Source organism: Phodopus roborovskii, unplaced genomic scaffold (genome assembly GCF_943737965.1).
Source record: "Phodopus roborovskii unplaced genomic scaffold, PHOROB, whole genome shotgun sequence".
NCBI lineage: Eukaryota > Metazoa > Chordata > Mammalia > Rodentia > Cricetidae > Phodopus > Phodopus roborovskii.
In genome coordinates, this window is record NW_026126540.1 from 27,759,232 (window position 1) to 27,781,916 (window position 22,685).

At 42.9% G+C, this 22,685-nt stretch overlaps 1 protein-coding gene and 4 non-coding genes across 5 annotated transcripts; all 5 read right to left on the minus strand.

Annotated features, from left to right (window-relative positions):
- Window positions 1-1,750: 1,750 nt before the first annotated feature.
- On the minus strand, window positions 1,751-1,822 carry Trnah-gug (transfer RNA histidin (anticodon GUG)). Its single transcript has one exon. It is a non-coding gene; the product is annotated as a tRNA-His (tRNA).
- Window positions 1,823-2,645: 823 nt separating this feature from the next.
- Window positions 2,646-2,719, minus strand: Trnan-guu (transfer RNA asparagine (anticodon GUU)). Its single transcript has one exon. It is a non-coding gene; the product is annotated as a tRNA-Asn (tRNA).
- A 567-nt stretch (window positions 2,720-3,286) lies between these two features.
- Window positions 3,287-3,450, minus strand: LOC127233162 (U1 spliceosomal RNA). The gene has a single exon (XR_007835463.1). It is a non-coding gene; the product is annotated as a U1 spliceosomal RNA (small nuclear RNA).
- An 8,984-nt stretch (window positions 3,451-12,434) lies between these two features.
- LOC127233139 (U1 spliceosomal RNA) lies at window positions 12,435-12,601 on the minus strand. The gene has a single exon (XR_007835445.1). It is a non-coding gene; the product is annotated as a U1 spliceosomal RNA (small nuclear RNA).
- Window positions 12,602-21,235: 8,634 nt separating this feature from the next.
- On the minus strand, window positions 21,236-22,342 carry LOC127232962 (HAUS augmin-like complex subunit 2). The gene is made up of 3 exons (XM_051199274.1): window positions 22,326-22,342; window positions 21,972-22,061; window positions 21,236-21,924 (listed from the first exon to the last, which is right to left on the minus strand). The coding sequence occupies exons 1-3, from the start codon at window positions 22,340-22,342 to the stop codon at window positions 21,309-21,311; spliced, it is 723 nt and encodes a 240-aa protein (XP_051055231.1). The 3' UTR covers window positions 21,236-21,308.
- Between the last annotated feature and the right edge of the window lie 343 nt (window positions 22,343-22,685).

Consider the following 22,685-nt stretch of genomic DNA (forward strand, 5'->3'; position numbering starts at 1 on the left):
CTGCTCTCATCCCTGCGAGCTCATATACTCCTTGCTTACTTGATTCAGAGGCCTTATTCTTCTGGTGTCCTGTGCCACTCAGTTCTTACCATATTTCTGCCTCCTCTTCCATGGGTTTCATTGAGCTCCTAAGTTACTTAGGATTTCTACATATACAGATATGTATTTGAGATTGGCATTCTTCAAACCTTCCAAAAACCTACAGCATATGGCATTTAAAATAGTTTAGGGTTTTTCTTGACAGTGAGACATGACTGCTCCTGGCAACACCACCTGCGTCAGAAAGGAAAATGGACATCGAAGACATGCTTTATGAAGTTTACTTCTAATATGGCAAGACTAGCCATTTGGACAAGATACTGCTCTTGTCTGTACTGTTTGACTTTATGCTGTATAAACTGGACATGCAAGACCCACAGAGGAGGCAGAAATATGGTAAGAACTGAGTGGCACAGGACACCAGAAGAATAAGGCCTCTGAATCAAGTAAGCAAGGAGTATATGAGCTCGCAGGGATGAGAGCAGCAAGCACAGGGGCTGCATGCGTGAGTCTGAGCCAGGTCCTCTGCATGTATATCGCAGCTATCAGCTCAGTATTTTCGTGGGACACCTGACCGTGAGAACGGGTGGGCCTCTGACTCGTGCCTGCTCTTGGGCCTCTCCGCCTCCTGTTGGGCTGCCATGTGAAACTTCCATACGATAGTTTTTGCTTCATCTTATTACATTCTAATTTACCATGGTTGGTTGTTTCTTGGAAGCCTGTTCTTTTCTAATGAGAGACAGAAAGGGAGTGGATACCGAGGGGAGGGTAGGTGGGGAGGAACTGGGAGGGGTGGGGGAAGGGGAAACGATAATCAAGATATGTTGTATGAGAAAAGAATCTATTTCCAAGGAAAGGAAAAAAAAAAAAAAAACCTGGTGATAGTCTAAATCTCACACACACACACACACACACACACACACACACACACACACACACACGTTATTCATAGTTTCTCATGTTGATTAGATCATAGCGTGTTCTATGGGAATTGTAGTCTTGTTGCTTAGTTAGAATGGATTTTCATTTTCAGTAATTATTCAGCATGTAGACAATAAAGATTTTATCGAGGGGTGGTGGGCAGGACATATTGTGGTGATATATTGTTTATTGACCTAACAAAGCCACCGAAGATCAGATTGCAAGCAAAACCAGCCATAGAAGGTGGGCAGTGGTGGCACACATTTAATCCCAGGACTCAGGAGACAGAGGCAGATGGATCTCTGTGAGCTCAAGGCCAGCCAGGGCTACGTGAGAGTCTAAGAGAGAAACAGAGCTCACGCCTTTAATCCCAGCGCTAGAGAGGTATTTAAGATAGGAGCAGGGCATTCCAGTATTCAGTCTCTGACAATTAGTCTCCAGCCACGTTGAGGTCGGGATCCCAGCCCAAGCCTTGGCAGAGGTAAGAGCTATCGGCTTGGCTGCTTTGCTTCGCTGAACTCCAGTTTGAACCCCGGTGTCTATCTGCCTCTGGGTTTTCATTATTTATGCCACAACGTATAAAAGAAGCTTTTCCACTTGCTGTGTTATTACTAGGGCATTGCTCTAGAAGGGAAGAAAGCCCCAAACTATAAGGTCTCCGAGGTGAAAGCCCCAAACTGTAATAATACCGAACGAGGGAGACTGGAGTCTGTGGCAAGAAGACATTAATGAGGCGTGGGGTGCAGGGGGGACAAGAAAGCAATGCGCAGGACACAAAGTATGATAATAGTGCCGTGACTCGGATTCGAACCGAGGTTGCTGCGGCCACAACGCAGAGTACTAACCACTATACGATCACGGCGAGCCAGGCGACCGATGCCTGACCGCGGCTTCTTTTGCACGGGCCTCAGCCCAGACCGGTCCTGGGTGCAGGCGTCTGTGCCTCGGTTGCGTGGCGAGGGCAGGTGCGAACTGTGAAGCCCGTGGGTCGACGCCGCTCTCGCAGGTGCAGTGTTTCCCCCAAGCACGCGACAGACCTCCATCGCCCTCCTCTCCGCCGTGGCAGACCAGCGGCCCCTCTGGGCACGTCTCTACGTGCAGAGACGCCGCCAGCCTGCAGAGACCCAAACGTCCCCGCCAGCCCCGGATTCCTTACCACACGGCCGGTCCTGCCCGTTTCCGTGCTGTATTTCGGTGTTTTCACACCAAATGGGTTTCCGAATTAAACTGGTTCTAGGATTTTCTGATTACGAATCACGTTGCGGTCGCCCTTGCCGCGTGCGTATCTCTAACCAGTGGTGTGATGTCTACCTGTTTTCTTAAAATCTGGTCCGTTTCCTGTGCTTTGGCGACTTGTTCATAACTTTCCTCTGTTAAGAAAGGATCCCCACTCTACCCACCCATTCCCAAATAAAACAAAGATAGCGCGTGAGGGGGTGGGGGGAGGAAGAGTTTCCACAGGTGCTCACCAACCCCACACCAAATAAAGATTGGCTTTGTAGTTTTCGTTGCCAGGGGCCAGGCCATAAATAAACAGAGCCGTAGGGTGGGTTCCGGGGATTTCTGAATAGAATAGGATGCAGGAATGTGCAGTGCATGAGTGCATTCTCCAGCTGCGGAATCAGCTCGTCCGCAAGTGGACTGACTTTCTTAGCTAGGAGAGCTGTTAGTTAAAAGCCTCGTATCGTCCCTGGGTGGGCTCGAACCACCAACCTTTCGGTTAACAGCCGAACGCGCTAACCGATTGCGCCACAGAGACGGTGCCGAACAGGCCGCGGTGTCTCCTTGGTGAGCCAGGCGTCACCGCGGCGGACGCACCTGGGACGGCCGCGCAGCCAGAGCCGGAGTCTTGGGAGCCGACGAGCGCCGCGACTGCTTGCTTCTCCAGTGCGCACGAACCTTATGAACCCCGCACGAGCCGGCCGCGCGTCGGGAACCCGGGCCGACAGGGTCTCCCCCCACCCACACGTAGGCGGGCTGATGACCGGTACGGGCTCGCAAGCTGTACTCCGACTCGGCGAAGGAGCCCAAGGGAGTTCTTATCGCAAAGCCAGGGGAGGGAGGACAAATGCGAAAGAAGCAAAGCTTCCTAAGCAGGAGTTTCTGTCTTAAGAGTGTCCATGAAACCTGAGCTCAGAAGGGTTGGTGTCCCCAGGCAAGCACTGGAGTGAGAAAGCAAAAGCCGCTCGCTCCACAGAGTTAAGGAAGAGGAGGAATAAGGGCTTGACAATGTATAGAGTAATGCCATGCCTACTTTACAAAGGCGCGAAAAAGCCTAAACGAAAGGTACTTAGCCAAAATGTCTGTCCTTGTCTACCTCGAATGTCAGGGGAGAGCGCGAACGCAGTCCCCCACTACCACAAATTATGCAGTCGAGTTTCCCGCATTTGGGGAAATCGCAGGGGTCAGCACACCCCAAGTGCAATGGGTGGGCCTCGCCCTGGGAAAACCACCTACTTGATCATGGTATCTCCCCTGCCAGGTAAGTATGCCTTCCGCAGCCGCAGACCCGGCCCAGCACCGCCCGCCCTGCGCTCTCAACACACGGTCACTCCGCCGCGCGCGCGCCGGGGCCTCCACGGACGCGCACCCCATTCCTGCGCTGCGCTCACACCCGCCGACCCGCGCTCCCTCCCACGACGCGCGCGAAATCCCTCGCGTTCCCGCAGCGCGTGCGGACGCGGCAGCCCCTGCGCGACCCTCATCTGCATAGGACACGCCCCCGACTCGCACCCAAGGGTGACATCACACCCCTCCCTCCCCTTGCCTGGTTGGTTTGGTGAACTTTCTTGCTCCAGGACAGCTGGATGGATGGAGTGCTGCAGGACCAGAGACAAATCATCCTTCCTGAGTTATCTCAAACCCCTGAACAGCCGCTGGCTGCCCACCGCTGTGGCCTCACAGCCTTGTCACTGGTGTTGGTGTGAACGAACGGACGGACCCCTCCCTGTCCTCCGCCAACCCGAGGTCTCCAGGCAGCTCCGGAGCCAGCCCTAAGCAGAGAGAGGTCTCCCGCTTCGCTCGAACCTCACTGCCTCGCGTCGCCACCACTGAGTTTTCAAGGGCATGATTTAAAAGGTGCATGTTTTCTTCGTTCTCTTCTGCAGAAACACCACACAACTGACACCTAGTCGGGACTTGGTATTTGGGTTCCTGGTTCAGGGGACCCACTGTGCCCTCTCTGGACCTCCTCAGGCTCCTGCATGTATGTCGTGCACACACACACACACACACACATACACTCAGGCACAAACACATATGCACAGAATAAATAAGCACTCTTCTCTTTTCTGCGTTGTGCCCTGGGGGAGGGGCGGGTGTGTGTGCCACCGCTGGAATGCGGAGGCCAGCGGACAGTTTGTGACAGTCAGATCTCTTTCCGCCCTGCCTGCTCCGTGGATCACAAGCTCTTGGATTGTCGGGCCTGATGGCAACAGCCCTTGCCCTTGCCTATAAGCCATCTCTCTGGCCCTTTTAAAAATCTCCCACTCCCCCTCTCTAACCCATCTCTCCCTCTCTGCCTCCCTGCATCCCTCCGCAAGGCCCTCCCCACAACCACCCCAAGACAGGGGCTGCCTACATAAGTGCTGGGAATAAGAGCTTTCTGCCACCACGCCCGGCTGCCTTAAAACCTCTTTAGCCCACTCGCGGACATAATACAGCGCCTTAAGGTTCACAGATGGTCCTAATGGTTTGTCATTACATCAGAAATATAAGTTCTCTCCTTGTACAACGTTATTGGAACAAGGATTTATCCGGAGCTTCAGGCGCAAAGAAGGTTAAAGTGATTGAGGTAAAATACTCATCAAATGATGAACAGGCGTGCATGCATATCACAAAGGTAAATACGTGATGATCCAATAGTAAAGGGAAAACAAAAATCAGTAACTCTGCTCTCACCGTCTCAACGCTCGAAAGGGAAAGCTCTAACAAATTGGTTAGTGCAGTTTCAGTGGTCAGAAGAAAATATAAGTGTCTGCGGGATTCTTAACATGTTTGACCGTATTTATAATTGTTAGATGCCTAAGATACAAAATACTGGTTTCCTGTGTTTTGGATACAGCTACCTGGAGTTTTGTTTGGAGTATAGCTGTCTGATAAAGAAAACAGTGTTTTCTCCATGATTCTCACAGTACCTGTTGTCTTTACTGGGTCTACGTCCATGTTCAGGGCTTGAACAGTTGTATTCATTTCCTTCACCGGTTTGTTTGCTTTCCCTGGGCTTTCTTTGGGGGATTTATTCATTTCTCCTTAAGGACCTCTATCATCTTCATAAGATTGGTTTTAAGGTCGTTTCCTTGTGCTTCAGCTGTGTGTATTCAGGGGTATTCGGGGGCTTGCTGTAGCTGGATAGCTGGATAGCTGGATAGGGAAGTGCTCAGCATTGGCTTGGGGGCCCCAAGTCCAAGTTCTCAGCACAAAGGAGATGCATTTGCCCCAGAGGGACAGAGGGCAGGGAATAAGACACAGAGATGCCGATGCAAGAGTCAGGAGAAAGAGAAGGGTACAAGGGAGAGGGGGCAGGGGGCAGGGAGGTTGGTACCAGAGAGTCAAAGGACTGCCTCTGGATAGAGGGGGGACAGACAGACGTGGCCCATAGGCAGATAGCAGTTTATACGGATAAAAGAGGGAAACCCAGGGTCAAGATGAGGTGTTTCATCTTAATCCGGCATGCTAGTTAGGTGAGCCAAAGGGGCTTTTGACTGCTAGACTGCAATACTTTGATAGCTGGACCTTGGTAGTCAGCCTCGGGAGGAGGAAGTGGCCAGATAAGGGGATAGAACTTGGTGGCTAGCTCTAGGAATGTGATCTAAAGGTTTTTAGGAGGGCAGAGGGAATGGGGGGGGGAAGGAGAAGGACAAGGCCTGCCAGAGCCATCATTGCCATGCTCGGCCAGGCTGACGTCCCTTCAGATAGCGTTCTCTCTAAGTTGAGTGCCTGGTGCCTTTTGGAGGCGCCTGATCCCCTGGAACTGGAAATGTTGATGGTTCTGGGATGTCACATGGGTCCAGGGAACCAAACCTGGGTCCCCCTACAAGAGGGACCAGTGCTCTTAACCGATGAGCCATCTCTCCACCCACCCACCCACCCCCGCAGACTCTTACTAGAAATACTCAAAGCTTTCAGTTAGTCCTTGTTATGAAGTTTATACAAGTCTAAAGACACGTTCGATGAGAACGACGCCCACGATGTTTATAACTATAAGCCCATGTTTCTTGATTAAACAAATATCCGAAAAGCCTTGTAGCACGCCCACCCGGGGATTTAAAAGTTTAATAAAATAAAATGTATATCTTAAAGATTTAACTTTACCCATATGAGTGCTTTTGCCATTGTGTGTCTGTCTACCGCATGCACGCAGTGCCCATGGTGGTCAGGAGAGGGCATCAGAACCCTGTATCTGGAGATATATATATATATATATATATATGGGTGTGGGGGAACTGAATCGGGGTCCTCTACAAGAGTAGCCAGGGCTCTTAACTCCTCCTTCTCCGCCAACTCTCCAGTCTCTAACATTTATGTCTCACCAATAAGCAACCGACAATATTATAAAGTGACTCCTATTGGAGTCCCAATTCACTTTCTAACTTAAAATAAAGCAGTACTATTTAGTTATGCCCACTAATAACAGGGAACAGACTACCGAAGCCTGGGAACCAGAAGCAGATTTCATTCCAGTCATCGAGGGCCACAAAAAAAAAAAAAAAAAATCAAAAAAAAAAAACTTGCAGCTCACTGGAGACACAGGCCAGACAGAGTTCGGGCCTCTGACACTGTGACAAAGGGAGTCGGTTTTGAGCCTCTCCTTCCTTGTAGTAAAATCAAGCACTAGGTGTGGGTCAAAGAGCCTTTGCAATCTTGAGGTCGGGCTTAAAGTTACATTACATTGTAAGATCTGCGACTTTTGATTATAGGATGCTAACTTAAGGCCTGGGAAAGCCTGTGGCTGACACAGCTGCCTCTTGCTGTCCCCGAAAGAATGCAAGGCAGAGTAGAGTCAAGGAGAAGGACTCCAGGGAGTCCCATGGAGGCAACAGTTGGAAGCCAACCCTTGTCCACAGTGACTGCCTGGCCGGAAGGCAGGCAGCAACTGTTACAAGCTTACCTCTGTACACAGTAACTGTCGGGCTTACACTTTTCTTATTCTAGGCTCTTCACCACAAACCTGCAAGTCTTGATGTTTGACAGGTCTGACTTTGGTTCGTTTGTTCGTTGCTACCCCTTGCTATTAACACTATTTGGTACATAAAAGAGTAATTGTGTTCAAAGGAGAGTTAAAAACTCCTATGGTGGGAGCTGGAGAGGTGGACCAGCAAGCAGTTAGGGGCGTTGCTGCTTCTGCAATGGACCCACATTCATTTCCCGCTGCCCACATGCTGTATCACAAAAGACCGTGACTCCACTTCCAAGAAGTCCAGAGCCCTCCTCTGGCCTCCGCAGGCACTGGGCATGCGTGTGATACACTACAGACATTCAGGCAAAACGCCTGCTCCCGTAAAATAAAAATCACCACAGCCAGCGTGGTGGTGCCCGCCTTTAATCCCAGCACTCAGAAGCAGGGACAAGTGGATCTGTGTGAGTGTGAGGCTAGCCTGCTCTATAAAAAGTGAGTTCCAGGATAGCCAGGGTTACAAAGCGAGACCTGTCTCAAGAGGCAAGACAAGTAAGTCCTCCTATAAACAAGACAAAACAACTATATTGTTATGTGATTTTGTCCCTAATGCGACTTTCTCTTTATTCTTCAATCTAAAATTTGGTAAAATACTTTTTCCATCAGGTGGGAAAGTTATTTAACTTCAGTATTTGGGAAGAAGAGACAGGTGGATTTGCGTGTGTCTGAGACCAGCCTGGTCTACTTGGTGAGCTCCAGGCTAGCCAGGAAAAAGGATATTCGATATGTTTTTAAAAACACATAAAGTTTCTGGTTAATTAAAGAACACGTTTCCTCCTCTCCCTCCCCCCCCCCCCACACACTTTTTAAATAGATTTGTTTAAACTTTGTATAAGGGCTTGTGAGCCAGTAAGGGGTTGGTGGCATGTGTCACGAGCTGTCGTAGGCTGTGATACAAATAAGTACAGCAGATGACAACTGATAATTCAGATGTCAGTGCCCCAGAGGGATAAGTCTCTGATGGAGGAGAACCCTGTTTGTGGTGAGACAATTTATGATTCCTTAAAGCTTGCCTGGGGATTCAGAAAGCAGAGTCAGCCACAGGCCATAGAAGCATGGCACACACCCTTAATCCCAGGACTGAGGAGAGAGGAAGATGGATCTCTGAGTCCAAGACCACCCTGGGCTAACTGAGAGTGAATCAGAGCTCAGGCCTTTACTCCCAGGACTCGAGAGGTATTTCAGACAGAAACAGGATCTCTGTTGCTGGAGGTTTCTTTTTCCAGCTTGGTCCCTGCCTCCCTTCTCAGCCCCAAATATGCACACAAAGACTTACATTAATTATAGAGCTGTTGGCCAATGGCTAGGGCTTCTTCCTGGCTAGCTCTCTCTTAATTATTAACCCATTTCTATTGTCTAAGTATTTCCATGTGTCTTGTCTTACAGGAGAAGGGTCCAGTCCTCTTACTCCTTCCTCCCCTGCATGGAGTCTGCCACAGTTTCTGCCTACCATTCCCACAATTCTCTTCTTCTAGCCCTGCCTTTAGCCAACAGTGTTTTATTCATAAGCCAATAAGAGAAACCTATATATACAAGGACATTACCTCATCAGTAGTGAAGAAAACAACCTCCACATTCTAAAGATACAGAGCATTGCTTTGGTTTGGGTATTTAATGGTTTATGGATGTCAGTCTTTAGGGGTTTGGTTACAAGTTGTTATTCGTCATAGTCAGAAAAAGAATACTAACCAAAATAATTAAATTTAAACCTCTCTTTCTAAAGGAAAAAAGAGGATATGATATAGAAATGATGAGATAAAAGGGTTGATTATTGAATTTTCTTTAATCACAAAACTACCATTAATTTCAAAATATTTTGCATTGGCATGGTTATTAATTTATTGATACATTTTAAGGTTAATTTGTTATACAGTATATATGTTTCTACAATTTTTTTGTTTTTTTGAGACAGTGTTTCTCTGTGTAACAGTTTACTTGTCCTGGAATTCACTGTGTAGATCGAGCTGGCTTTGTACTCACAGAGATCAGTGTGTGCACTAGCCACACCTGGCTTGTTTTACTTTTGTTTTCAGTATTGTGCTTACACAGTTCATTTTAAAATGTAAAGTGTTAGTAATAAATACAGATATAGTCATTTGTAATAATGAAGCTGTAGTCATATTAAGTATGTTGTCAATGTTAAACCGATGTATTTGGATAGATAGATAGTCTTCAAATACCTCAAAGACCTACAGTATATGGAACTTAAAATATTTTAATAACATGAGGCTTGTCTTGACAAGGAGACATGTCTGCTCTTGACAGTGTACATTCACTTCAAAAGAAGATAATGAGCATCAAAGAAGCTCCATGTGGAGTTTACATTCTTTATGGCAAACGCTAGCCATTTGGGCAAGGAAACTGTCCTTGCCTCAATTGCCGAGTATATTGTCCAAACTAGACAAGCATGACAGAAAAAAAAAGTGACTGGTAACCTTTGCCAAGACAAGAAAGGACACTCCTTCAAAACTCCCTGCTTCTCAAAAATGTCTGTCAGATTTATTAGGCCTGTGGGCCAGAGTTGAGTGGCCCAATATTTCAGAAAAACTTTGTGTGATGGCATTAGGTAGCATTACACCCTTCTGGGATCTTTGAGGGAGTTGAAGACTAAATAATTAAAGTTTTCTTTAGTTATGATAAAAGGTAAATTAGATATAAAACTTTAAACTCACAAAGACAAGACATATAATAGAGTATTTTCTCTAAATTTGCCAAATACAAATGGACTGGACATTGTCAGTGTAATTCTTACTTGATAATTATTTCTGTTGTATACAATTTTGCTATGTTAAAGTTAAAGCCTTCCTTTTTATTTAGACAAAACGGGGGGAATGCTGTGACATAATCCTTCTGTACATTGTGAAAATGTGTTGTTCTCATTGTTAATAAAAAGCTGTTTGGCTGACTGGGCAGGATGTTTGAGTCAGAGAAAATGCTGGGAAGAAGGGCAGAGTCTGAGGGGGTCTCAAACCAGACTCAAAGCAACATGGGAAGTTCATAGATGAGGTAAATGAGCCTCGGGGAAGCACATAGACTAATAGAAATGGGTTAATTTAAGCTGTAAGAGCTGGCTGGAGATAAGCCTGAGCTATTGGCTGAGCATTTATCATTAACAATAAGTTTCTGTGTGGTTATTTGGGAACTGGCTGGCAGAGTGGAAAAGTCCACCTACAGAGACTTGTGAACCCCAGGGTTCCTGGGGAGGGCAAATAAAGGAAAGGGGACAGAGACTTGAAGCAACATTTGGCTCAAGGTCATTCAGCTTATGAAACTGGATATGAAACAGTGAATATGAATTTAGCCATCCTGGCTCCTAAGAATATGCCAGGCAGTGGTGGCTTACGACTTTAATCCTAGCACTTGGGAGGCAGAAGCAAGTAGATCTCTGTGAGTTTGAAGCCAGCCTGGTCTACAGAGCAAGTGCCAGAAAAGGCTACACCAAGGTAGCCAGTATCAAAGAAAAAAAAAAAAGAAAGAAAGAAAGAAAAAGAAAAAGAAAAAAAAGAAAGAAAGAAAGGAAAAAAGAAAGATAAAGGAAAAAAAATATATATATATAGATAGATAGATAGATATAGATTCAGAACCGCTGTAGTTATCCTGCTTACACAGGCACACAAATGATAGCATCTTTTACAGAAATGTAACTGATTTCTGACTGGATAGCATGTATGCAAGCATGCTGAACTTTCCCAAAACTCACCAAACTTTCTGGAAGAACTGGGCAAGCACCAGCCCACAAAGTGACACAGTACTAGAAAGGCAAGGGAGTGTCCTCAGGACAGGAAACCTACAGCGGCCACCTAAGCAATTTCCCTTACAAAACAAAAATTAAAAAGTATACAAAGGAGATGGTTCCCAGAGCCAGACTACAGATCTAAGAGGATGCTGGTTAGATTTTAAAGAAAAAAAAGTTAACAGCATATGTCTAGAAAGAAAACAAAAAATAAGGGAGGAATTGTTTCCTAGCAACTTTTTCCCTGTTCTTTCCTTTGCCAGTGACTCAACTATTGCATTTCAAAACGTCATTGAGAAGTGTTAACACTGGGGACTAGACTCAGGTTTGGTGCCTGTTGAAAAGGTCAGAAGCCAATGAAGAAATTCAAGCCAAACTCTGAACTACATGCCTCGAAGTACTCTCTCTGGTTTTTTAGAAACAAACACTCCAGACTTAAAAATCTTAACAGATCTTCTTCCTTTACAACTGATTAACCTGCCATTTCTAAGAACTAAAGACTTGACAAATAGACCACTACTCAGATAACAGAGGGGAAAAAAACAGTATATCAGGTTTTTGAAAGATCTTAAATAAGTTCAAGTGTTCAGTACCGAGCACTGAAGAAACAAAAACAACAAACATTGCATGTTTCTGAGTTCAGTTCTTGTTGCTGTTTGTTAATTAGTTATGGAAAGTAATTTCTGTGAGAATTTATCACTATACACTCACCACTTTTTTTTTCTCCTAACCATTTTTTCACTGGTCCAGGTTGTGTAAATAAACCAATAGACAGAACTAAAGAAAATTAAAATATGAATATGCACACATTTTATCTGTTACAAACAGCCACTTGTTGAAGGTATGTGTCTGGCCCGGCCATGTCCCAAAGCCCTTGAGCTCCAAATAAACCTGTTGGCCGGTGACTAGGGCTTCTTATTGGCTATCTCTGTCTTAATTATTAACCCATTTATATTAATCTATATATTTCCACATGGTCTTGGCTTACCAGACAATCCCTGGTGTGTCCTCTCTTCCCTGGCTCACATGGTGACTCTGTCTGCCTACATTTCCCAGAATTCTTCTCGAATCCTAGTCTGGTAGCCCTGCCTAGCTTTCTGCTTGGCAAATCAGTGCTTTATTCGTCAACCATTAAGAGAAACATATATACAAAAGAACATCCCCATCAGCCACTAAGTAAGCTACAACACACACACACACACACACACACACACACACACAAAACCTTGATGTTTTCAAAGGAAAGGAAATGCAAGTTTTAAAGTCTGTTCTTAACAACCACATATATCAGGGGAAAGTATGAACACAGTCTGCCACTATCAGAAATTTATCGTGGATTAATAAGGATCAGGAAAAACAGGCTGAATAGATGTTTATTCAGGGAGAAATAACTTACAACAGAGACAGATAAATGCCAGAAGGCTCCTGGTCCCAAGGATGCCTCCGGATGCCCTCTGTCTCAGTCCAGCAAGCAAGAGAGCACTCTGCGTGTGTGTGTGTGGGGGGGGGGGCTTCCTCAGACCTAGTTCCCCCAGGTCATGTCCACCCCTGTCCCCACCCCCACAGGTTCAGACAGAGTGAATATCTCACTACAGAAATTATACAGTTTTCACAGTTGAGTTTCTCAAATTTGTGGCAATCATAGGGGTCAGAACAACCTGAGTACAATGGGTGAACCTCATCCTGGGAAAAACATCTTCCAGATTATGATGTCTCCCCTGGAAGGTAAGTAGGCTTACCACACCCGAAGCCCCAACAGAGGACAGTGGACAGCCCCATGAGAGGCCGCTATGTAAATTTAAAACAATCATTTTAAGTTTTCTGGAAGTTGCATGCGCTGTGGATGGCAGAGCTAGATAAGAGGAGCTGCCCAGCCAGACCCTCTGGAGCCCAGATCGTGAGTCACAGATCTTGCACACTAAGTAAATTACATTTGGAGTTTTAATTTTACTTTGATTTGATTGTGCCCTGGTTCTTCCCTCTCGAAGTAAGGAAGTTTGTAAAATATTTTTTGTTGTTTTAAAAATATTTACTATGTTCATAAGTCACATTTAAATTGACAGAACTGCTTTTGTTATAGATAGAAAGACTTACTGTCATCATGCACAGAAAAAGAAGGTATGTCTAGAGCTGAGGAGTCAGCAGTAACACAAGGATGGCTTCATAGTCTCCAAAAACAATGTTTGCAAGTTGACCAAGGTGACAGTTGGCCTGAGACCATAACTGTTCCCTAAAAGTATCTCCTATGGTTAAAAAGAGCACCTGCTGCTCTTCCAGAGGTCCTGATTTCAATTCCCAACAACCATATGGTGGCTCACAACCATCTGCAATGAGATCTGGCATCCTCTCCTGTCGCGCAGACATATATACAGACAGACACTGTATATACATAATAAATAAAAATCTTTTTTTTTAAAGAGCAGTGAGTCTACTGTATATGACACTTGTAAAGAGAAAATTATCTCTAAGTTGCTGGGCAGGTTTTACAAATCTCATTCTCCTATGATAAATGGTGGCTAAATTATTATATAACAAAGATAGTCCCATAAGGCATGCTGAGAAATCTTTTACAACCAGGGAAATTCTTAAGCTAAAATAAATATCCACATGTACCAAACCTATACACTGAGTTAAAATGGAGCTGGTACTGGGTCCAAAACAGGCAGAATAAGGAAGTTTCTTGAATAACAGCCCTGTTTTCTTTCTTTTTCTTTTCTTTTCTTTTCTTTCTTTCTTTTTTTTTTTTTTTTTTAAGAAATAATGTTGTTGGCCAGTTAGTAGTTTCTTATCGGCTAGCACTGTCTTAAATATTAACCCATTTCTATTAACCTAAGTATTTCCATGTGGTCTCATCTTACCGGAGGGGCTGGCGTTCTGTTCTCCCCATCCTACATGCTGAATCTCTTCCCTACTACCTCCTGCATCCTCGTCTCCTAGTCCTGCCTATTTTTGGCCAACAGTGCTTTATTCATTAACCAATAAGAGAAACATATTTACAGAATGACATCTTATTGCGGTAAATAAGGATCAGGATAAACAAATAAGCCGAATAGATGTTTATTCAGGGAGAAATAACTTACAACCTAGACAGATGAACACCAGGAAATTCAACCCGATCCTCTCCTGTCCGAGTCACGCCAGAAAGAGAGCGCCTTCCTGGCCCCCTCCGACCTCCTCCTCAGGTCACCTCCGCCCATAGCTCCACCCCCCAATGGGCGTGGTCAGTGCTACAGAAGGACTACCTCACTACAATTCCCCTTTTAGTCTAAAGAAAAGATTTAGGCTTAATACAAAACTATATACAAAACAGTGAATAACAAGTGTGCTCTAAGAAAAGGAAAATCGAGAACAAAATGACCTACATATCTAGTCCTAGGGTGAGGGCATAATGGAGTTTACAATAGAGTTGTCCTAAGCTGGAAAACGTAAGTCTAGTACCTAATATATCTAACTAGGAAGAGAGAATAATAGTTGTGATAGTTTAATCTTCAACCTCATCAAGACCTGAGAAGGAAAATAACAATACTAGAGTAGACAGGAAATGCGGATGGACAACTTCCAAAACGGTGCAGCAAGGACAGAAACAGCAAGCCACCTGAACAGTCACCCTAGGTCTCACAGCGATGTTGGTACACCCAGATTTGGCTAAGGCCAAGAGAACTTGACAGACCACAACAACAGCAGGGAAATAGAATGGCTGTCTTACCCTGACTTGGCAAGGTCAAGCAGTCTTCTATATTTGTCTCCTGCAAGCACATAGGACTGCATGTCCAAATCAGTGGTCAAGGTGGGGGCAATTCTATGCCCAACAGGCCATTAGCTGAGGCGAGATTGAACTCCAGCAGGAGCAACAACAGTGTCCAACATATTTTTGGGAAAATGCACGGTGCTGTCAGGAGCAACAGTGTCTCATGTCAATGGAGTACTAATATTAAAACATTTAAATGCCATGTTCTGCATGTCTATGAAGGATTGAAGATTAAGCATCTATATCTGACTAATCTCATAGGTACAGGAAATGTGAGTGAAGATAATCTGTAATACTCGGGAACTTAGCTAAAAAGACTGATTAAAACTTTCCTGAGTAAAGCAGGAACAAATACTTAAACAATATAACTATTTACATGTACCTACATGTAAATCCCTAAAATAGAGGTAGAGTATAAGTGCCAAGACAAGAGGTAGAACTATAAAGGGCAGCAAGATAAATATCCCAAATTGTATCAATATACAAAATGTCTTGAATACAGGAAAAGTATACATACATAGAATATGGTAAAAAATAATGTGCGTAAATATTGTAAGTGGAAACATTTAACACAATATAACAAAATATAAACTTAATTTTACATAGCTTACCACATAGGAATACATAACAATGTAAGCTGTAAAATACTATCTCATTCATACTCAAATTCTCAAGGAAACAGGCTAATCTACTTATATCCCCTCTAAACCATACCTTTACCCACCATTCCCTATTCCTGTCTAAAAGATAAACCCGAGTGTAAGCATCACCCAATCCCAAATAACTAAAACCAACCCAAAGACGATGACTATTATCCCAAAATTCCAAGGGTAGGGAAAGGGGGCGTAGTCATATAAAGATTACTTCCTGCTGAAATGGGACGATGATTGCTCCAATGGATCCTGTAGGAAGAAAATTTTTAGCAACCAAATTTCTCAATAGAACTGGCTGTGACATATGTAGTTAGGCACTGTGTGGCAGAAAATTCTTGACTATAGTTCTATTTGAAACTGGCCAGGGTGTAATAAAAAGGTGCACCATTACAGCTAGCTAGTCATGAGTTGTCTCGAGCAAAACAGTCTCAAACCGGTTTTAGGGTGATGTTTGTAGTTCCGATGCATCAGGTTGAGTCAAGTGGAAATGATGATGTGGGGCCCCATCTTCTTTCCGGAAAGTTCAAAGACTGCTGTTAAGAATCGTTATTATTCCTTGTGGAAAAGTTACACATCAATATTAAAGTAAAATTTTCAAGTTTTAAGGTATGCATTAGGGAAAGACAACAATAAGCATTAAAAGTATGTGAGAAAATTAGGATTTCAGAGAGAAAATTGCATAAGATATGAGTCCCCAGATTTTGTTTCTTCTGCCTTACACCAATTGGCTTCTTGATTTAAGGCAGAAACCATGAATTTAATCTTAACAACATGCTTGAATTTAGAGAAGGAAAGCCAAATCCAACTCCAAAGCCAGCATTGGTTTACAAAATTTGGGACTTCAGGAATACTAGATAATAGAGAGAAATAGATTTCTATATAGAAATAGTTTACTACAATTAAATATTTTTTTTTTTTTTTTTTTTTTTTACCATATATCAGATTCTGCTTCCTTAAGTGATTGTTTCTGAAGAGCTGTCTTCTCTTCTGTAGGCACCTACATGTTCAGTGTCTTTTGGCTGTTTGATGATAGGTTTTCTCTGTTTTCCTGTAAAAACAAGAACAGAACACTTCCCCTACCTTTGAGAGGCCTCCGCACACCTCATAGGACCTAGTTTGTTGGATGACTTGTCATTTCTCTTCATTAAGATGCTTCTCTTGTTCAACTCGGATCTTGATTAACTTAGATGGTATCCATAGTTTTTCTTCTCCTGTAGATACAAATGCAAAACCCCTACCCCAACGTAACACATATCCTGCTTTCCATTCTGAGGTCAGTACATCCTTGAAATACACTGGCTGATTTAGTTCAGAAGTTTTTTCTATCGTCCAATGTCTTTCTGCAGCTGTTTTTCCTTTTTCATCAGCATTAAGAAAGTTTAATGTTAATAAAGCATTATGTAATCTGTGTTTGGGTGTTTTGGTTCCTCCTGCCTGTTTATGGAGCATTTCTTTTAAAGTACGATTGGATCTCTCAACCACTGCTTGTCCTGTAGGATTGTGTGGTATACCAGTTATGTGCTTTATCTTGTAATACTCAAAAAACTCTTTCAATTTGCTGGAGACATATGCTGGAGCATTGTCAGTTTTTATTTGTGCAGGTATGCCCATAATGGCCATTACCTCTAAAAGGTGCGTTATAACAGAATCAGCCTTTTCAGAGCTCAGAGCAGTAGCCCACTGAAACCCTGAAAATGTATCTATAGTGTGATGTACATATTTTAATTTTCCAAATTCTGCAAAATGAAACACATCCATTTGCCATATTTCATTCCTATTTATACCTTTAGGGTTACTGCCTGGTGGTAAAGGAGTTTGGTTATAGAATGAGCAAGTAGGACATTTCCTTACTATTTCCTTGGCTTGTTCCCAAGTGATAGAAAAATCCTTTTTTAAACCTTTACTGTTCACGTGGTGTTTCTTATGAAACTCTGAGGCTTCTAGCACACTTCCTATCAATAAACGATCAATTTCATCATTGCCTTGTGCTAGAGGACCTGGCAGACCCGTATGGGATCTGATGTGTGTTATATATATAGGATGAGTCCTCTTTCTGATAGTATCTTGTAACTGTATAAACAATGAAGTTAATTCTGTATTGTCAGGAATAAATTCTGCAGTCTCAATGTGTAAAACTACTCTCTCTGCGTATTGAGAGTCAGTAACTATGTTGAGGGGTTCTTTAAAATCCATAAGTACCATGAGAATGGCATACAATTCTGCCTTTTGTACAGAATTGTAAGGGCTTTGAACCACTTTGCTAATATTTCCTGATTTATATCCTGCCTTACCTGATTTATTTGCATCAGTGTAGAATGTATGAACTCCAGAAATAGGTGTTTTTCTTACAATGCGTGGAAGAATCCAAATCGTTTTCTTTATGAATTTGATTCTCTCAGTTTTGGGATAGTTGTTGCTAATTGTTCCCAAAAAGTTACTGCAAGCTCTCTGCCAATATTCGTTATCTTTCCATAAGGAAGAAATTTCCTCATTAGTTAAAGGTACTATAATTTCTGCTGGGTCCCTTCCTATTAGCTGACGAAGTCTTAATTTACCTTTTATAATCAAGTCAGAGATCTTTTCTATATATGTTTTCAGTTTTTTATTCTGTTTATGTGGTAGGAATATCCATTCTAATATGATATCTTCTCTCTGCATCAAAATCCCTGAAGGATATTCTCTAGATGGTAATATAACCAGAATACAGTCTAGGTTTGGATCCACACGGTCCACATGTGCTTCTAGTATCCTCTTTTCTACCCATTCTAATTCCTTCTCAGCTTCAGCTGATAGTATTCGTGGACTATTCAAGTCCTTATCTCCTTTTAGGGCCATTTTCAAGTTTTTCAAATCATGCCCTTCTACTCCAATTATGGTTTGCAATTGAGAAATCTCTCCTAGTAATTTTTGAAGATCATTAAGAGTCTGGTAGCGATCTCTTCTGATCTGTACTTTTTGTGGTCTAATTTTCTGTAGACCTATTTTATATCCTAAGTAGTTGATAGACTCTCCTTTTTGTATTTTTTCAGGTGCAATTTGTAATCCCCAGCGAGGTAAAACTTCCTTTACTTTCTCAAACATTTTTTCTAATATTTCTCCTTTAGAGTCAGCTAACAATATATCATCCATGTAATGATAGATTATGGATTGTGGAAACTGTTTACGAATTATTTCTAACGGTTTTTGTACGAAATATTGGCACAGGGTGGGGCTATTTAGCATTCCCTGTGGCAAAACCTTCCATTGATATCTCTTCACCGGTTGAGAATTGTTATAATTAGGTACCGTGAAGGCAAATTTCTCTTTGTCTTGTTCTTGTAAAGGTATAGTGAAGAAGCAATCCTTTAAATCAATAACTATAATAGGCCATTCTTTGGGTATCAAAGAAGGCAAGGGCATTCCAGGCTGTAGAGAGCCCATTGGCTGGATAACTTTATTGATGGCTCTCAGGTCTGTAAGCATTCTCCATTTACCAGATTTCTTTTTGATCACAAATACAGGAGAATTCCAAGGGCTGGTTGATTCCTCAATATGTCCAGCATTTAGCTGTTCCTGAACCAGGCTTTCTAAAGCTTCTAACTTCTCAGAGGTCATAGGCCATTGTCCTACCCAGACAGGTTCCTCTGTTAGCCATTTTAAAGGTAGGGCTTTTGGTTCCTCTGTTTGTTCAGCATTTGTATTTTGTTTTTGTACTGCCTGGATATTTGGTCTCTGTCTTGTATAGTACTTAACAGTATTCTTTCCACAATCATGAGGTCGTCTATGGTTCCTATCTAATACAGGAGGAATGTTAACCTGTGTATTCCATTGCTGTAATAGATCACGACCCCATAAATTTATCACTACATCAGCCACATATGGTCTCAACCTCCCTCTCTGTCCTTCTGGTCCTATACAGTCAATCCATCTCGTGCTTTGTTTTACCTGAGCCAGGGTTCCAATCCCTAAGAATTGAACATTTACCTCATGCAGGGGCCATCTTTGAGGCCAAGATTTATTAGATATGATAGTTACATCAGCTCCTGTGTCCACCAGACCCTCAAACAGTCTATTATTCATCTTAACTATCAATCTAGGCCTATGACTATTTATAGCAGTTTGCCAAAATATACGTTTTTCATTTCCTTCTGTCATGTTTGATTCAACTTCCGTCACTAGTTCGTCATCCAGAGCAGTATGAGTTTTTATAATAGGCACAGAATTTTCTAATTGTCCTGTGGGAGATTGTCTTCCACTGTGACTGGGAATGTTCGAACCACCTGTGACGTGGGGGCCTTCGAGAGGCCCCCCAAGGAGTTTCCCGATGGTAAAGGGTTTCCTTGCTTGTCTCTGGTCGATCTACACTCATTTGTCCAGTGTCTGCCTTTGCCACACCTTCTACATAACCCAGGAGGCTGAGGCCTTCTGTTTGATTCATTCCTGGGGGTGTTACTTCTAGGGAAGCTTTGCCTACAATTTCTTTTTAGATGTCCTATCTTACCACAGTTATAACATCTGACATTATGATATCTTTTCAAACCTTTGGGGATGGCTTCTCCTACCCAAGCTTCTAAGTCACCATAGTAAGGAACTCTGTTATCTTGATATCTTCTCTGACCTTTAGATATGGCTTCTCCTATCCATGCTTCAGTCTTATTGTCATTATACTCAATGTTGCCTGTATATAGGACCCATTCATCCAAGGGTGCTGATCGCATTTTTAAAGGCCAAAGCACCTGTTTGCATTGAGGATTCGCATTCGTATAAGCTAAAGATTCTATGAGTATTCGCCTAGCATCTATGTCTGCTATCTCTAATTGTACTGCCCTAGATAATCTTTCTAAAAAGATACTAAAACGTTCTCTAGGTCCTTGCTTTATCTTGGTATAAGGTTCTATCCTCTCTCCTAATTCATGAACCTTATCCCAAGCATTCAAAGCTGCTGTACTGCATAGAGACAAGATGTGTTCATCATAGGCAGCTTGGGTTTCTGGGTCAGCATAGAGACCCTCACCAAGAATTTTATCTTGGGGAGCTTTATACCCTTTCTTTAAGCCCTGAAGTTCAAGAGCTTTTGCTTCCTCTCTCCATAAAGCCCTCCATTCTATTTGAGAGGCGCTTTCAAGGACAGCTGATATTAATTGATCCCAATCCTTAGGGGTTACCTTGTTATTCCATGCCCATGATTCTACTAATTGCTTCACATAAGGTGAATGCATGCCATAAGAGACTACTGCTTCCTTTATACCTTTTAAATCTTTCATACGTATTGGTTCCCACTGATATGCAACGACACCTTTTGGATGTTTCTTCGTTGCTGGCTTTTCATGAATAGATACAGGGAAAGCTCCCCTGACCCTAAATGGTGTGGAAAATTTTAAATCTTTTTCATGCCCTATTACCTGTAGTTCTTCTTCTGATGTATCAGACTGAAGGTCTTCTAAAGCCTGAAATCTATTCACCATTGTTTCTTTGAGTGTCTGAACTTCTTGAATCAAATAACTTTCTAGAGACTTCATTGTATCAGTCAGTTTCTTACTTTCTCCAACTACAAATGATTCCATGTTTTTAATCTTATCATCCTTAGATATTATCTGAATGGCGTGTAAACTGCCTTCCAGAAACAATGTTCTATCTGCTAGCTTGCCATTATCCTCAGACATGGAAGAGATTCTGTCATCTACCTCACTACAACATCTCCCATCACTCCAATTCAGAAATGTGTTTAAAAGAGATACAGAATCTGCTGTCTGAAGAATGTTCAGTTCACTTATAATAAGCTATCATACATATATTTGATCCTCTTTAGCTTTACTAAAGAGAGTGAAAAGTATATGGGAAAAAAAAAAATCTATGTGGATCCCAGGGATTGAGCCCAGGGATTGTCAGTCTTGAAGCAGGAGCTTTTCCCTACTGAGACATCTCTCTGGCCCTGGTACTCCAAAATTCAGAGGGGTTTTCCAGTGTTTCTAACAACAAAGTCTATCAATATCCTTGTTACAATCACCTGAAATTAGACTTCTTTGACTACACCTAATTAAACAGAAGGAAAGATGGTTATCACTTGGCATTAACAGTTTGGGCATGAACTTTATAAACAAAAGGTAAAGGAGGCACTATATCAAGTTTGTGAAGATAATTTTCTTCACTTAGTATTTTGGGGATACACAAGGAAATTTCCTTCTGTTGTTCTCTCCACTTGAGTGTATCCTCTGACAGTTCTTCTGTCTTGTTCACCAAAATATCCATCTGGGCTAGTGCCTCGCTCATTTTCTTTAGGTTTGTATCTAAATGAGGGACATTTCTAATTGTTTCAAGATTGTTTTCCAACTTCTTGATGAAAGTCACAGCCATCTCCAACAAATGTACCCTGTATCTGTGGTACATAGCTTCCATTGGCAAGTTCTCCTGGCATATGGGCCTCAGCAGTCTTTGCCTGATGGCCCGCCTCTCTTTCAGCACCATTTCCAGATGACTGTTCATGCTTTGCACAGTGTCACACTTCTCAACTAAATAGGAAGGATGAATAGGACCTGCTGTATCCTTTTCTAGTTTTAGAAGTTCAATTTCTAGGTTGTTCTGGTAGATTTCAGCTTGAATATCTGAGATCTGCTGTAATCTGGAGAAGTTCACAAAGCAAGGAGCCATTTTCTTAGGTATGTCTAACGTCTCCTTTCTTTCACCACCTAGTCATTCTCCAGTAGACAGATCAAACATAGCAGCTCAGCGACTGTCCCCGAAGCCACCCAGTGGTTCAGCAGTAGCCCAGCTGCGCTCCGTGCCGGGTCCCACACTCCTCTCCAGCCCTGTTTTCTTTACATGTATTAAAATAGTTAAATTCCTCATCTGGATCTTGCCACACTCATGTATGCTATAGGATTAATTGAATATCTTTAAGTAAAGCAGGAGATAAAGCTTTTGCCTTAAGAATTGTAAAACATGTAGTTGTACTTTCTTGTCAGAACTGCCAGTCCACAAATAATAACGTCAAAACTTTTTATTAATTATGAAAGCATGGCCATTAGCTTAGACTTGTCCCACTAGCTCTTATAACTTAAGTCAACCTGTCTCTCTCACTCTACTTTCTGCCACATGGCGTGGTTATCTGATGGGGGATGTCCTTTTGTATATGCTTCTATTTTTGGTTGATGAAGTAAACACTGTTGGGCCAATGGCCAATAAGGCGGTAAGATAGGCAGGACTAGAAGAGGAAAAAAGTCTGAAAAAGATAGAAAAGAGAGCCCGCCAGAACAATCACAATGTAGCAGGCAAAGGAGTTGTAGGTCCCAACATTCTCTGGTAAGCCAAGACCACTTGGAAACATATAGATTAGTAGTTATGAGTTAATAATTAAGACAGAGCTAGCCAATAGAAGCCCTAGTCATCAGCCAACAGTATTATATTGAATATATTGAATATAAGTGTCTGAGTGTTCAT

Bases quoted from the DNA above. Each gene is read 5' to 3' on its own strand.
- LOC127232962 (XM_051199274.1), bottom strand. The intron at 21,925-21,971 runs GCTGCTATGTTT...AGGTGGTGAAAG, and splicing joins GCTTCGGGGACAGTCGCTGA to AAAGGAGACGTTAGACATAC.